Source organism: Orbicella franksi, chromosome 7 (genome assembly GCF_964199315.1).
Source record: "Orbicella franksi chromosome 7, jaOrbFran1.1, whole genome shotgun sequence".
Lineage (NCBI taxonomy): Eukaryota > Metazoa > Cnidaria > Anthozoa > Scleractinia > Merulinidae > Orbicella > Orbicella franksi.
The window spans coordinates 31,688,673-31,702,554 of NC_138151.1; the positions used below are offsets into that span (position 1 = coordinate 31,688,673).

A 13,882-nucleotide genomic window follows, 5' to 3' on the forward strand; every position below is an offset into this window, starting at 1 on the left:
GACCGCTTTGCCTACCCATCAAGACGTCGTCGAAAACCGTGATATATAGTCTATTTAAGCTCGCTAATCTCACAGATATTTTTCATCGCGGCCCATCGCAAAGCCCTGCAAGTTTACCGAAGGAGAGTAGTAATTCAGATCGCAAAATCTCACAGATGTTTCGTATGACAGAGAATTTACCGAAGGAGGAAAATAGCCGTAAATTTGCTTCCATTGCTCCCATTGCCTCCAGATTTCAAGTACTGTTTCACAGATGGCAATATTTTTCCTCGCGGCCTGTCAATAACGCTGGAAAACAATGAAGCCAACACTCCACGAAATCGCATTGGTAGTAAAATGACCTAAACCACTACAGCGACATAGAAGAAAAGGTACGCAAACCAAGCCAGGGAAGGCGTTTTTATTTGTTTTCCACAGTGAAAAATTTGCCGGCAGAAAATGTGAAATTCGAAGCGAGTGAGGCACTTTGACACAACATTGTCACTATCAATACAAATATTAACGCGAACCACATTCCGGTTATTCCTGTGTGTTATCATTTGTTGAAGAAATTACAACTGCAAAACTAAATGTTTGGATTTATTTCTACGCGGAGAGCCAGTCAAAAGTTAATGGCCTTAGTACATCAGCCAATATATCCAGCGTGATGAAGTCACATGAAAAACCGGACTTTGAATGTTATAGAAGGTTATAGATAAATAGTCAAGGACCCAAAAAGATATCTGAATCGAGAAGACTACATAAATTATCTTTCTCGTTGTAGCAAAGACGTTTGTGAAATGAAGTGCGATCATGTTAGCGGACATTTAACCAATTTGGGGAGGAACATGTAGACCATGGCCAGAGTCGACTGAGCGGCGGAATTCGAACCTACACCAAAGAGTAAAACAACAAACCCAGAAAACAAAAAATATTACCCTCGACCCGCCACACTCGACCTTCAACATGGAACCCTCGATCGTCGACCCTCAACAAAAAGATAGACTCCAAATGATCGCGTCATCTGTGTCGGTACTTTTATAACAATTGGCCAATTAGCACGTGATACAGTTAAAAGCTATTGTAAAAAAAGGTAAAAATCCATATATATTCCATGTTGCCGCTCGTCTTTTCAGTAGTAGATTATACCAATGACATGAAAATGTTTTAACAGCAAAAGAAAAAATGGCTCACGAGGCGATTGCCGAGTGTGTCACCGATGTTCTGACCAGATTTTGATGTTATCTATAACGGAAAGTATAACCTGTTTTCTATTTCTTAAATAACTATTTTGAAATGATTGTTTTCCTACTAAAATAATAATGAAATAATAAATAATAATAATCCGAGTAGACATTTGCAAAAAGCAAGGCTAGCAGTTGTAATGATTGTTAAACAAAAAACAAAGATAATGGATATACTTACAGGTATCCCAAGTTCTCCAAAGAGGAGAAGATATCCTGTGGTAAATTCTGAATGTGATTTCCTGTCAGCTCTCTGCGATAGACGGAGAACAAGTTGAAAATACATAGTATTAATGAGATAAAGAACGTATTTTCATGTGGAGCAAGTTCACGGCTGTCATATCAACGGCAAAAAGCCTTGATGTATCGAAAGAGGATTTTAACAACAACCACCCACACCCTCCCCCCCACCGCCCCCCTTCCTCTTGAACAGTTATCGGGGATGAAGGGAATGGGAGGATGATTTCATTCATCTCTCGCCGATACATTTGATATGTCGGGAGTCTCCCCACATCATTTGAAATTATAGTAGCAACCACCGTGGTTTTGAGTGGCATGCAAAGCAAGATTACGCCTTCTTTACAAAAATCTTTGGCAACATTGCAGAACTAGTACCCATTTACATTCTAGTATCAGTTTTTAATACTTCACTATCGATTTAGACTATATTAATTATAGGATTTGCAAATCTACCACAACCGAGAAAACATTTTCTCTTAAATTATATACGCGTATTAAAAAAAGTTTAGAGTTCCATCCGTGTAACCCAACCCCCCTCCCCTGAACCACCTTTGAGTCACGAGTTTGCTTACCCAATGGATTAAAACGAACTCACTTTACTGGCCTCAACACTTTTTCGTAATTTAGAAATTTATTTCAGAAACCTACAGCCACTTCGATTCAACTAAACGGAGGTGGCTATAACGAAGGGTCACAGGGCACAAATTGTGACATCATACTGTAGTAAGAGAAGATCAAGGTAAGAGAGTGAATCTATCATATATGCCTTATACCTTAAGTTATATTGAAACATGGTACATGTACGACTGTACCCAGTTCTTCTTCGGATGTTTCTCGCGCGTTGCGTGGATGTTTTCGTGGAGGATTTGGTTATGTTTCGCTTCGTTTGAAAGCCAAGGAAAACATGGAACACGCAGTGCAAGGATGGGTAACCCGAAAACACTGACCCCTGTTTCGTGGACCCCCACAACGGACCGGGTTCGCGGGCTACCCTACGGACCGAACCATGGACTACCCCTACGGATCCCCTCTACGGACCACCCTAAAATAGTGTAAAAATAAGAGATAAAGATTTCACTTATGGGTTGTCTAATAAATTCAGACTCGTGTCGGTGATTTTTCGAGTGTTGCACTGCATGTGCAAATGTAACAGAATTGGGTTTTTAACACCCCACCCCACCTCCCTAAAAGCTGTTTTCAGCGTAAGGAGATGCCGATGATAAGAAGGAAACTTCTTACCTTCCATTCGCGGCTCAATCTGGCTATGGAAGATATATTTTTAGGCCGTTTATTCTTGTTTGTATCTGTTATTCCGATGAGTAAATTGTGAAGCCTGGAACTAATTCACGAACCCACGGGAGGATGGGCTGAACAAAATGGCACAGGGGAAAGAACACAAATTTCGAGGCTTCCAGGAGGCTTCCCTGTACGCGTCTTTCGTATACTTTATGGCCACAGCAAAGAAAATGGCAATGTGTAATTATATAAATTGCACCCGAGCCTGACTCCAGGTCTGCCTATTTGCACAATGTAACGTTCGAAATTTCGCCGTGACGAGTAATCTATTAGACAACCTGTAACTGAAATATTTATTTATTATCTCTATTATATTTCGGGGGCTGGTCCGTAGAGGGGGTCCGTAACGGGAGTCCGTGGACCAGTCCGTAGGTGGTCCACGGACCCGGTCCGGAGTGGGGGTTCGCGGACCGGGGGTCAGTGTTTTCGGGTTACCCGTGCAAGGATGCCTTCCTTGATATTTTAATATCAAAGAACCAAAGGAGCTTCGGCCATCGCCAAGTTTAATAAATTTCGAAACTTTAATCGGAGGACAGATTTGCCCGTCCAAACAATAAAAAAACTGAATAAACGGTAAAGAAATGAGCAACCAAACGAGTGCAAAGCAAACGAACGCCGAACTGAAAACATCGCAACCAAACAATCAGATGGTCGAAAATGCAGACAGACGCTCCCGCCTAAACAACAAGATGGACTTAAAGAAACAGGGAGAACAACATCAAGGACAACGTCGATTGGAAACGACTTTATGTTGAACCTAGGATTTACGCAATATTTAGATTCAGTTTGTCTATCACTCTCGGAGATATCCAAAATATAATATGTAAGAAAGCATCAAAAGCCAATTTTTTTTTTTTAATTACCCGTCGTATTTCATGTTATCCAGAATGCGCAGAATGTGATCATTTCACATTGTTGTTGTAGACAGCTATTATACTCGTTGCTATCATAGTTAATAGAGGGGAATGGTTATGAAACTCGACAAAGTTCTTTGTTGTGTGATTTTGTTCTGTTTTTTAGCCTTGACCGTGCTCAAAACACAACAATTGTTTACTACTGACCAAGCAACTAACCAATAGAGACGTCTTGGTTACGTAACTCATGCAAAGTGTATGAGCTCAAAACAAAAGATTGTGCCCGGTCGTGGACATTCCAGCATAAATCTTGGTATCTTTGTTTACTCCTTTGATGTTTGCTACACTTCGTAATCAGTTCCCTATATTAACTATGTTGCTGTTCCCACTGTGATTTGCTTATGAGACTCCCTGAAACCAAATGAACGGCAAAGGAATGAACAGCCAAACAAGCACAAAAACACGGCTGAGAGCGCAAACAAAAAAGGTCGATGAATCGTCTATTGAAAATCAAAACATATAAAATGACGGATTACCTTGGGTATGAAGTCTCTATGCAGGATTGACTCTCTTATCTTGATCTTCTCTCGACCGTTGCTGCATAAACGTTTATCTAAATCATATCTTATTTTAGTCTTAATTTACACGGATTTTCTGTATAGTAGACGGACAAAGAGTGTGACATTTTACTGTAGTGAAATAAAATTGTGTTTTTATCTCGCCAATAAGTGGAAAGCAATGATCTTGATGTAATATGTTTATAAAAGGAATAGACCAAAGGCCTTGCAATTCCTTTCTTTAATGGATAAACGTATAAATTTGTCTCATCTAGCTGGATACATGTATTTCCTTCATAACACTGTGCACTGCTGTTTTCAGTCTTGATCTCTACATAATATAAGAACAAAACTTACCGATAAACGACCGATAACGATAATCAAAAAGCAATGTTTGTAATGTTGAAATCAAGCTGGAGTTGACAGGGTCAGTGTCATAGTTCGAACAAATACTTAATTATCACTAATAATTACGTTCATAAAAATTAAAGAAAAAAGAACTGCAAACAAGCTTACAAAATCCAAAGCATTGATAGATTGGAAAATAATCCCGGGGGTAGCTCTTCAATGTTGTTCGATGCCAGATACCTAAAATAAGGGAGAATGTTAGGGTAATAAGTAGATTTAGCCAAGCCTAAAACCGGAGCTCCTGGGCCGGATTGTTGATAGCCGGTTTCGCTAACCCAGGAAAAGCAAGAAATTTGACTTAAGTTGTGTAACTCTTGCTGTAAGGTTTTCTGTACATTGCCTTGCCTTCTGTTTTGAACTTGAATAATTTCAACATACACAAAAGAAGCAGTGAAAAACACTTTCTGCAACAAAAATTTATACTTTAGTGAACTTTAATCCTGGGTTAGCGTTAAGCAGCTTCCGAAAAACCCAGCCCTCTTTGCAACAAGTGAAACTAACATGAGCTCGTGGTGCAATCGAAAACCAGCACTTGATCAGCGGTCAACTTAAAAAAACACGTGTTTTCGATAAGCTCTAAACTTGAACCTGCAATATGGTCACGTGATCCCGGTCGGCGGATACTTTGTAATGACATTTGTCACTTGACCATAACATGAATGTCCAATCAAAAATGTACATTGTAAACCAATCTTTATGTATAAATATAATTAGTCTTTGTGTGTGTGCTTTGCGAGCTCTTGCATGTGTTTTTCTTATTTTCTCTTCTTATTTGACCCAAATAAATAATTGCCAGAAGAAAAAGATTTTCAGGTAATTCAAGTTGTAGCTACTGTCAAGCTAATAGATGTGAAGAAAATCACGAGTTTAACACGTCTGTCAAGTTAAGAAATGAGAACAGCGATTTCATGGCATTATAGGACGAAAATAAGCTCAGCACCAAAACGAGGCTATGCCATGTGCGAGTCTAAGAAATGCCTCCCAAGAGGGAGGCAAAGCGCTTTTGACCTCTTATTTAAAGTAAGTCGCATCGAAGACGCGCCGGAGGCTCCTCGTGCGGTTGGACCGGTGAGGGTGGGACACTACAGAGACTCTACTCCCAGTAATTCTCTCCCATGAGGGGGGTAGGGGGGAAGAGAGAACGAGGAGTATTTTACTCGAATTATTTTTCAATGTTTTTTTCTTGAGATAAACATGTCAAAACGCACGTTTTAACTTGTATCCATATCAGATGAATATATCTGGCACTAATAACTTGATTTAAACAAACCCAGAAAAAAAAAACAAACATCAAGCCAAGGCATGATGTTTTTTATGTCGATAAATTGACCTATTGTATTCAAGGCACATATTTGTCGATCCGATGGTGGTCTGTCATGTGACATAACAGCCAATCATGTTAAAGAGTGTTATCTATCCGCCAGTATAAAAAACTGGTCGCATTCTCACTCATTCCCTCTTGCTTTCACCATCACAGCGAGTATATCTCTTGTCGATAACGTTTTTTCAGGGAAGTTGAAGAGATATTTTGTATTGCATTAGAATGGATCTCCCTCTAATTTTTATCCTGGGGCATTCATTCATTAGGCGTTTAGAGAACGTCGTTGCCGCAAACCCTAACCTTAACCACTAATTCGTGTTAAATAATGCTGCCACATTTAAATGGCGTGGTGTTGGGGGGAGAACTGTGGCTAAGACGTTGCAATACGACCTCCCCGTGGTCGCTTCATTCGCTCCAGACATAGTTATTTTACAGCTGGGAACCAATGATCTTTCTCGTCTTGATGCTTTAGTTGTGGGTTCTTCTATCGAGGAGCTTGTTACCATTCTGCACGACACGTACAACGTTAAGCTTATTTGTGTCTGCCGCGTTTAATAAACATGTTAAAACGTTCCTCGACGCCCTCCCTCATGTCTTTTTCTGGGGACATAGAGGCTTTCGAAATTCATCCCAGAGATTTCTCGCGCGTGATGGTGTCCACCTCAATAGGCAGGGGCCGTTTTAAAGTCATTACGCATTCGTTCAATTGTCGACCATTAGGCCGAACTATGCTGTCTGACGCTAATTCAAGCCATTTCCTTTTGATATATGTACAGTGTACATTTTACACCAAGCCGTGTCTTGTTGCCTCGTGATTCAGCTATTTTTGCGGTTTTCATTTGCCGCATACCTTTTCATTGCTGTTTCCGTTGGCTTATCATTTGGCCACCTTTGTACACAGTACATTTGTGCCCGTGTTATACGGTATGCACAGTACATTAGTGTACCTTTGTTTTATACGTTATGCACAGTACATAAGTGTGCATTCTTTTTATATGATAAACACAGTAGATAGGTGTGTATTTGTTCTATACCAGCTTTGCTTATTGAGTGTACAATCCATTTTGACCGCCTATTTCCATAGGTGTGTCCAATGCACCCGGTATTACTGTCAATGCATATCTATTTGTTCTTGGAAATGAGCTTTTATGATTGTTATTTATCTCACTTGTCGCAATTTACAGCAAAGGCGTTGTCTCGGTCTGATAACAGTCTTTTTTAATCCTTTTTCACATACCGCAACTATTTGGCGATTACTTTAATCCGGCACCGCTGAGGTTGTCTATTTAGTTATAGATTTCTTCCCGTCCATGTAATTGTCTTAAGCTCATTTTACCTTGTATGCGGTTAACGCTGTCACCTAACATCCGTTATTATATAGATCATTTCTTCTCGCTTAATCATGCCGCCTAAGAAGCGTACTGCTGGCGCTGGAAGCCGTTCTAAGCGTCTTCGCTCGTTGCCGCCTGCCTCTGATCTGTAAGAGGCCGAGCCAGCTGCAATAGTACAAGATACCCAGTCTGCTGCAGTCCCGGGGATGGTCCAGTTAAATCTCCAGGCGCTCACCGGCACAATTACCGCTGCTGTCTCCGCGGCCGGGAAGGACGCCATGGCCACGCAGCATCAAGCGAGTGTCCCCGCCAGCACTACCACAGCACTTGGTCAGGTTGACCATCTGGTGAACGAGGAGATTTCAAACCTCATTCAACCCACAGGTACGCAAGGCGCGGATCCACCTCTTTCTCCCTTGAGTGTTGGGGATGAACCGCGCCAGCTTTTTACCAGCATTGGCGCAGATTTAGGTGCTAGAGTTAGCTCAAAAACGAAAGCAAAAATTTGGGCTCACGAATACATAGATTTTGGTGTGTTGTTGTCAGTAGCTCCTCCCCGTGAGCGGTATGCCTTATCTATGAGCTCCCCTGGTGGTGTCTCGGGTCAACCCCACCTAGCTCTTGAGCCTTATCACACGCCAAAGAAGGTGACAACTATTCAGCAGTGGATAACTGCCTTTAACATTTTCGTCACGATTTATTCGGAGAAAGCTGCTGATGACGCCCCAAAGTTGATGAAATATTATGAAGTGGTGCGTGATCTTTCTCATAAATCGGCCGACTGGCTTTTTTATGACGAGCAGTTCCGCTACTTAAGACAATCTGCACCTCACCGTTACCCTTGGGATCAAATCCACTGGGAATTATGGCTTAGGGCGATGTCCAATATTTGCGGCAAAACTCCATCATCCGCAGGTGCGGATAAGGCCCACGCACCAGTCCGTTTTCGACCTTCTACCAGCAAATTTCCCAAAGGGACATGTTGGACATTTCACGCCGGTATGCAGTGCAGGGGATGCCAATATGAGCATGTCTGCTTTAAATGCAATGCAAAACATCCGGCAAGTCAATGTCAGGTTTCCTCAACCCACCAGCACCCCAATGTCGGAAAATCCGGATCACAACTTATTAATCCAAGTGTTGGACAGCCAGCCAGTCACCCCCGTAAAAGCGGACCGGTTTGAGAATTTATTGGCTGGTTATAGTCCAGCCTTAAAAACCTTATTAGTTGACGGTTTTCGGAACGTTTTTCGAATTTCTTACATCGGCGAATTATCTTCTTTTGAATCTCCTAATTTGGAAAGTGCCCTCCAGAATCCGGAAATTGTTTCCTCAAAATTAATGAAGGAAATCGAAGCTGGTAGGGTTGTGGGACCTTTCAAGGCTCCACCGTTTCCCATTTTTCGTACTTCGCCCATTGGCATGGTTCCCAAGAAGGCTCCTAATGAATTTAGATTAATTCACCATTTATCATACCCAAAAGGTTCGTCTGTAAATGATTCCATTCCTGACGAATGTTCATCAGTCCATTATGCTACTACTAATGATGCCATTCATATTTTAAAGAAATTAGGTGCGGGTTGCTTTTTGGCTAAAACGGATATTAAGTCCGCATTTCGTATAATTCCTGTTCACCCGTTGGAGTACCCGTTACTCGGTATCAAAAGGGCAAATGAATACTATTTTGATCGTTGTCTCGTTATGGGACTAAGGTCTAGCTGCGCGATTTTCGAAAAGTTCAGTTCCTCTTTAGAGTGGCTCGCCATGCAACACTTACATGTCTCTGCCGTTTTACATATTTTAGACGACTTTTTGTTTATTGCGCCAAGTAGAGTTAAATGCGGTGAAGACCTTCATAAGTTTCTCGATATGCGTAACTTTCTTGGAGTCCCAATTGCCCAGGACAAAACAGTGGGACCGAATACCACTTTACAGTTTGCTGGTACAGAGCTCGATTCTGTGCGGCAGGAGGCCAGGTTGCCGTTAGACAAGCTTACCAAATGTCGTACCTTACTACATCACTTTCACAAGAAACGCTCCGTCACTGTGCGCGAACTGCAGTCTTTAATTGGCCTGTTAAACTTCTGTTGTTCTGTTGTCATCCCAGGCCGCGCTTTTTTACGCCGCTCAATTGACCTTACCAGCGGTCTAACAAGCCCTTATCACCACATCCGTTTAAACAGAGAATCTAAACATGATATCCGTATGTGGTTAACATTTCTAGATCATTTTAATGGAAGGGCATTTTTTCCGTCGGACCGCTGGGAAACTTCCTCTACACTTGAATTATATACAGATGCCGCGCCATCTAAAGGTTATAGTGCGGTATTTGGTAGGCATTGGTTTGGCGGTGCCTTTCCGGATGCATGGCACAGTTTCAACATCACTTTCCTCGAGCTTTTTCCCATTGTTTTAGCTGCCCACATATGGGGGTCTAGTATGACCAATCGCTGCGTGCTATTTTTCACAGATAATGCTGCCCTAGTAGATATTATAAATAAGCAGACCTCTAAGCATAAGTTAGTCATGGTTCTACCACGTGACTTGGTTCTTAGTTGTCTACGCTATAATATTTTATTTCGTCGTCGGCATGTTCCCGGCCTGCAGAACAGCCAAGCCGATTACATCTCTCGCTTTCAGGTCGAGAGCTTCAAGGTAATAGCGCCACAGGCAGACGAATTACAAACACCAGTGCCAGCGAACCTTCTACCGGAGAGTTGGTCACTCATTTGAGAGATTTATAAGGCTTTGCTCTAACGTTTACAATTTTGTGGCCTTGATACCAGTCGATACAAAGGCCAGAGCTTTCGAATTGGGGCTGCTTCGCTCGCGGCTGATAAGGGTTTCTCAGATGCGCAAATCCGCACTCTTGGCCGCTGGAAATCTGATGCTTTCAAAATATTTATCCGCTCTGAACGCCTCCAAGCTAATTAAGTTAAACATGTCATTAGGTCACGCACCATTGAAACACTTTTACACCTTTTTCTATTTTTCTTCAGTCTTAGAAATGTAGGTCAGACATGGGCTGCCACTATTTCTGACGCATTATTTAGTACTATGATCAAGACTGTAGTCATTGTTGACGACCTTGTAGGTCAGCCAAGGACTGCTACATTTTTCTGTCGTCAATTATTTTAGTTTTGGTGGATTTTTTTGTTCATACGCGATGTCGGAAACTGAGGTCAGACATGGGCTGCTGCGGTTTCCGTCGTCACATTACTTTTTCTGTTGTGCGTCATTGCGTGACAGCAACGTGGGTCAGACATGGGCTGCCATAACTTCAACTTTATTGCTTCCATCACCTATTACAATATATACTATAAATCGCCTAATATTACTATTTTGTTGATACAAAACAAGTGACGAGGGAGTCTATAGAAAAGCAAAAAAAAAAAAAAAAAAAAAAAAATGCGTGAAATTATAGATCCGTAATTTGACATTTATCAACTAAGTGATAATAATTATCAAACTTGAAACAACTCGATATATCTTATGAAATAATCAACGAAGCAATAAGTATCAAAAGCTTATTTTATAAAAGGGGTATTTTGCCACTGCTGCTATCTTTGTCTAATATAGATCTTTTTATGTTATTCTTAAATATATTGAAAGATTTGGTTTTTCGTGTTTTGATGTCTATACTTTTCCATATTTTTGGACCTTGAAAGGCCAAGGAGTATTGGCCAAGTGTAGTTGATTTACATGGGAGATGACTGTCATCTGCACGTCGTATACCATAACTATGTATTTGATAATTTGCTGAAAAGATGTCTGACAAATTTTTTGGAAGTTGATTATTGTAAAACTTGAACATAAAAAAAATGAAATTTCTAGCTTATTTATCTCTTGTACTTTTAATATTTTTAGTTCCTTAAAGACATTTTCTGTAATCTCTCTATACTGAATTTTAGCTATAGCCCTGACTGCTCTTTTCTGAAGTATTACTATTCTAGATAGTCTAGTAGGATAATTGTTGGCCCATATGACATTACAGTAATGTATGTAAGGGTAAACAAGAGTGTAATATAAGGTTTTGGTCGTTTCTTTGGTTAAAAACTGCCCTACTTTAAACATAATTCCAATATTTTTTGATATTTTACTTGTTATCAAGCTAATATGAGGTTTCCATGTTAGTTTTTCATCTATAACTGTGCCAAGAAACTTACATTCCCTAACTCTGTCAATGATGTTCTCGTCTATCATTAAATTTATAGTCTCATTCATGTGTTTTCTGTTTGAAAATAACATGTAAGTTGTTTTAGAAATATTTAAAGATAATTTATTTGCTTTGAACCATAGAGAAAGTTTAGTTAACTCACCATTTGCTTTTGTAGGTAACTGGTTTAGACTTTTAGTTTTGTAAAATATGTTGGTGTCATCAGCAAATAATGTGAAGGAAAACACATTTGAGGAAGCACTTATGTCATCGATGTATATCAAGAATAGGAGTGGCCCAAGTACTGACCCCTCTGGAACCCCACATATTATGTCTGACATTTCTGAGTCTACTCCTTTGAATTGTACATACTGTTTTCTGTTAGATAAGTAGTTCTTAAACCATAAGTGTGGTATACCTCTGATTCCATAATGTTCAAGTTTGTTCAATAGGATTGTGTGGTTAACTGTATCAAAGGCTTTTGCGAGATCTAAAAAGATACCTATACAGTATTCGCCATTGTCAATTGCAAAATGTATTTTTTCTACAAAATCTAAAATTGCCATCGCAGTAGAGTGTTTTTGCCTGAAGCCATACTGGTTTTTGTTTAAGATGTTAAATTTAGTTAAATAATCTATAAGTCGATTGTATACAACTTTCTCTAAAATCTTTGAAAATGAAGGTAAGATTAGCGGCTGAAGGGGAACTCGACTGGTTGTCTGGTTAAAGTGGATTTCTTTGCCATCAATGATGCTAGACAGTTGTCGGCTGCTCGTCTTCGTTCCCGGGGTTGTAGGCTTCAACGCTTTATTCTTGTCGATGGCCATTTGTTGTTATTATTTCGGATTTTGGAACTCCCTAGGCCTTCAGCTTTCTGACCACCGTTTTCCGGACTGAGTGGTTGGATAATCTGTTTTAGGGACCCACGTTCGTAATCGATTCCGTCTTGTTTACACAAGAAGGCGTAAAACCGCTCGATTACTTCATTCAACTGCTCAGGAAGAATCATCTCCAGGTATCTCTCAAGGCTATTTTCGCCACACCACTTCTCAAAAACCCTCACCCAGGTAATTGTGCTCTATCGCGTATTTAAGTTTTCTGCCGCTTCTTTTAATTCCGTAACTTCTTCAATGGTCACCGTCTTAAATCTCAACGCCATCTTGGTAATAATCGAAATACAAGAGATGTTGCCACGGCAATTTTATAATTTCACATGTGAAATTATAAATTAATGCTAAAATTTCGCGCCAAAATTAAGGAGTACTTTGTCACCCATGATGTTCAATATGTTTTAAATTCCTCTACTGATACTAGGTGGAAGATTGTATTCACCAAGTTTGAAGGATCTGAAGGGTGTAGCTTAGCTAGAAGACGCTCAGTTAATTTTCCATACATTTGTCTGTGTTTTTTTTTCCCGCGAACCGCGTCCACCCAGCCAAATTTACAGACAAATCTATGGAAAATTAGCAAAATAAACCGAGCGTCTTCTAGCCAAGCTACATCCTTTAAACCTGGAAATACAATCCTGTACCTAATAGTTTAACGTTCCGATTCACAACTTGTGTAAAATTCAATTTTGGAAAAAGTTATTTGCCATCGGATTCCTATACAAACACTGTAATTTCTGACCGCTTTGCCTACCCATCAAGACGTCGTCGAAAACCGTGATATATAGTCTATTTAAGCTCGCTAATCTCACAGATATTTTTCATCGCGGCCCATCGCAAAGCCCTGCAAGTTTACCGAAGGAGAGTAGTAATTCAGATCGCAAAATCTCACAGATGTTTCGTATGACAGAGAATTTACCGAAGGAGGAAAATAGCCGTAAATTTGCTTCCATTGCTCCCATTGCCTCCAGATTTCAAGTACTGTTTCACAGATGGCAATATTTTTCCTCGCGGCCTGTCAATAACGCTGGAAAACAATGAAGCCAACACTCCACGAAATCGCATTGGTAGTAAAATGACCTAAACCACTACAGCGACATAGAAGAAAAGGTACGCAAACCAAGCCAGGGAAGGCGTTTTTATTTGTTTTCCACAGTGAAAAATTTGCCGGCAGAAAATGTGAAATTCGAAGCGAGTGAGGCACTTTGACACAACATTGTCACTATCAATACAAATATTAACGCGAACCACATTCCGGTTATTCCTGTGTGTTATCATTTGTTGAAGAAATTACAACTGCAAAACTAAATGTTTGGATTTATTTCTACGCGGAGAGCCAGTCAAAAGTTAATGGCCTTAGTACATCAGCCAATATATCCAGCGTGATGAAGTCACATGAAAAACCGGACTTTGAATGTTATAGAAGGTTATAGATAAATAGTCAAGGACCCAAAAAGATATCTGAATCGAGAAGACTACATAAATTATCTTTCTCGTTGTAGCAAAGACGTTTGTGAAATGAAGTGCGATCATGTTAGCGGACATTTAACCAATTTGGGGAGGAACATGTAGACCATGGCCAGAGTCGACTGAGCGGCGGAATTCGAAC

General features: G+C 40.4%; 1 protein-coding gene across 1 annotated transcript; it reads left to right on the forward strand.

The window, feature by feature from the left end:
- Positions 1-8,571: 8,571 nt before the first annotated feature.
- LOC145493733 (uncharacterized) lies at positions 8,572-9,963 on the forward strand. Its single transcript, XM_081473191.1, has one exon. The coding sequence runs from the start codon at positions 8,572-8,574 to the stop codon at positions 9,961-9,963; it is 1,392 nt and encodes a 463-aa protein (XP_081329317.1).
- The last annotated feature ends 3,919 nt before the right edge of the window (positions 9,964-13,882 follow it).

Excerpts from the sequence above, each read along its gene's own strand:
- LOC145493733 (XM_081473191.1), top strand. The coding sequence starts at position 8,572 with ATGAAGGAAATCGAAGCTGGTAGGGTTGTGGGACCTTTCAAGGCTCCA.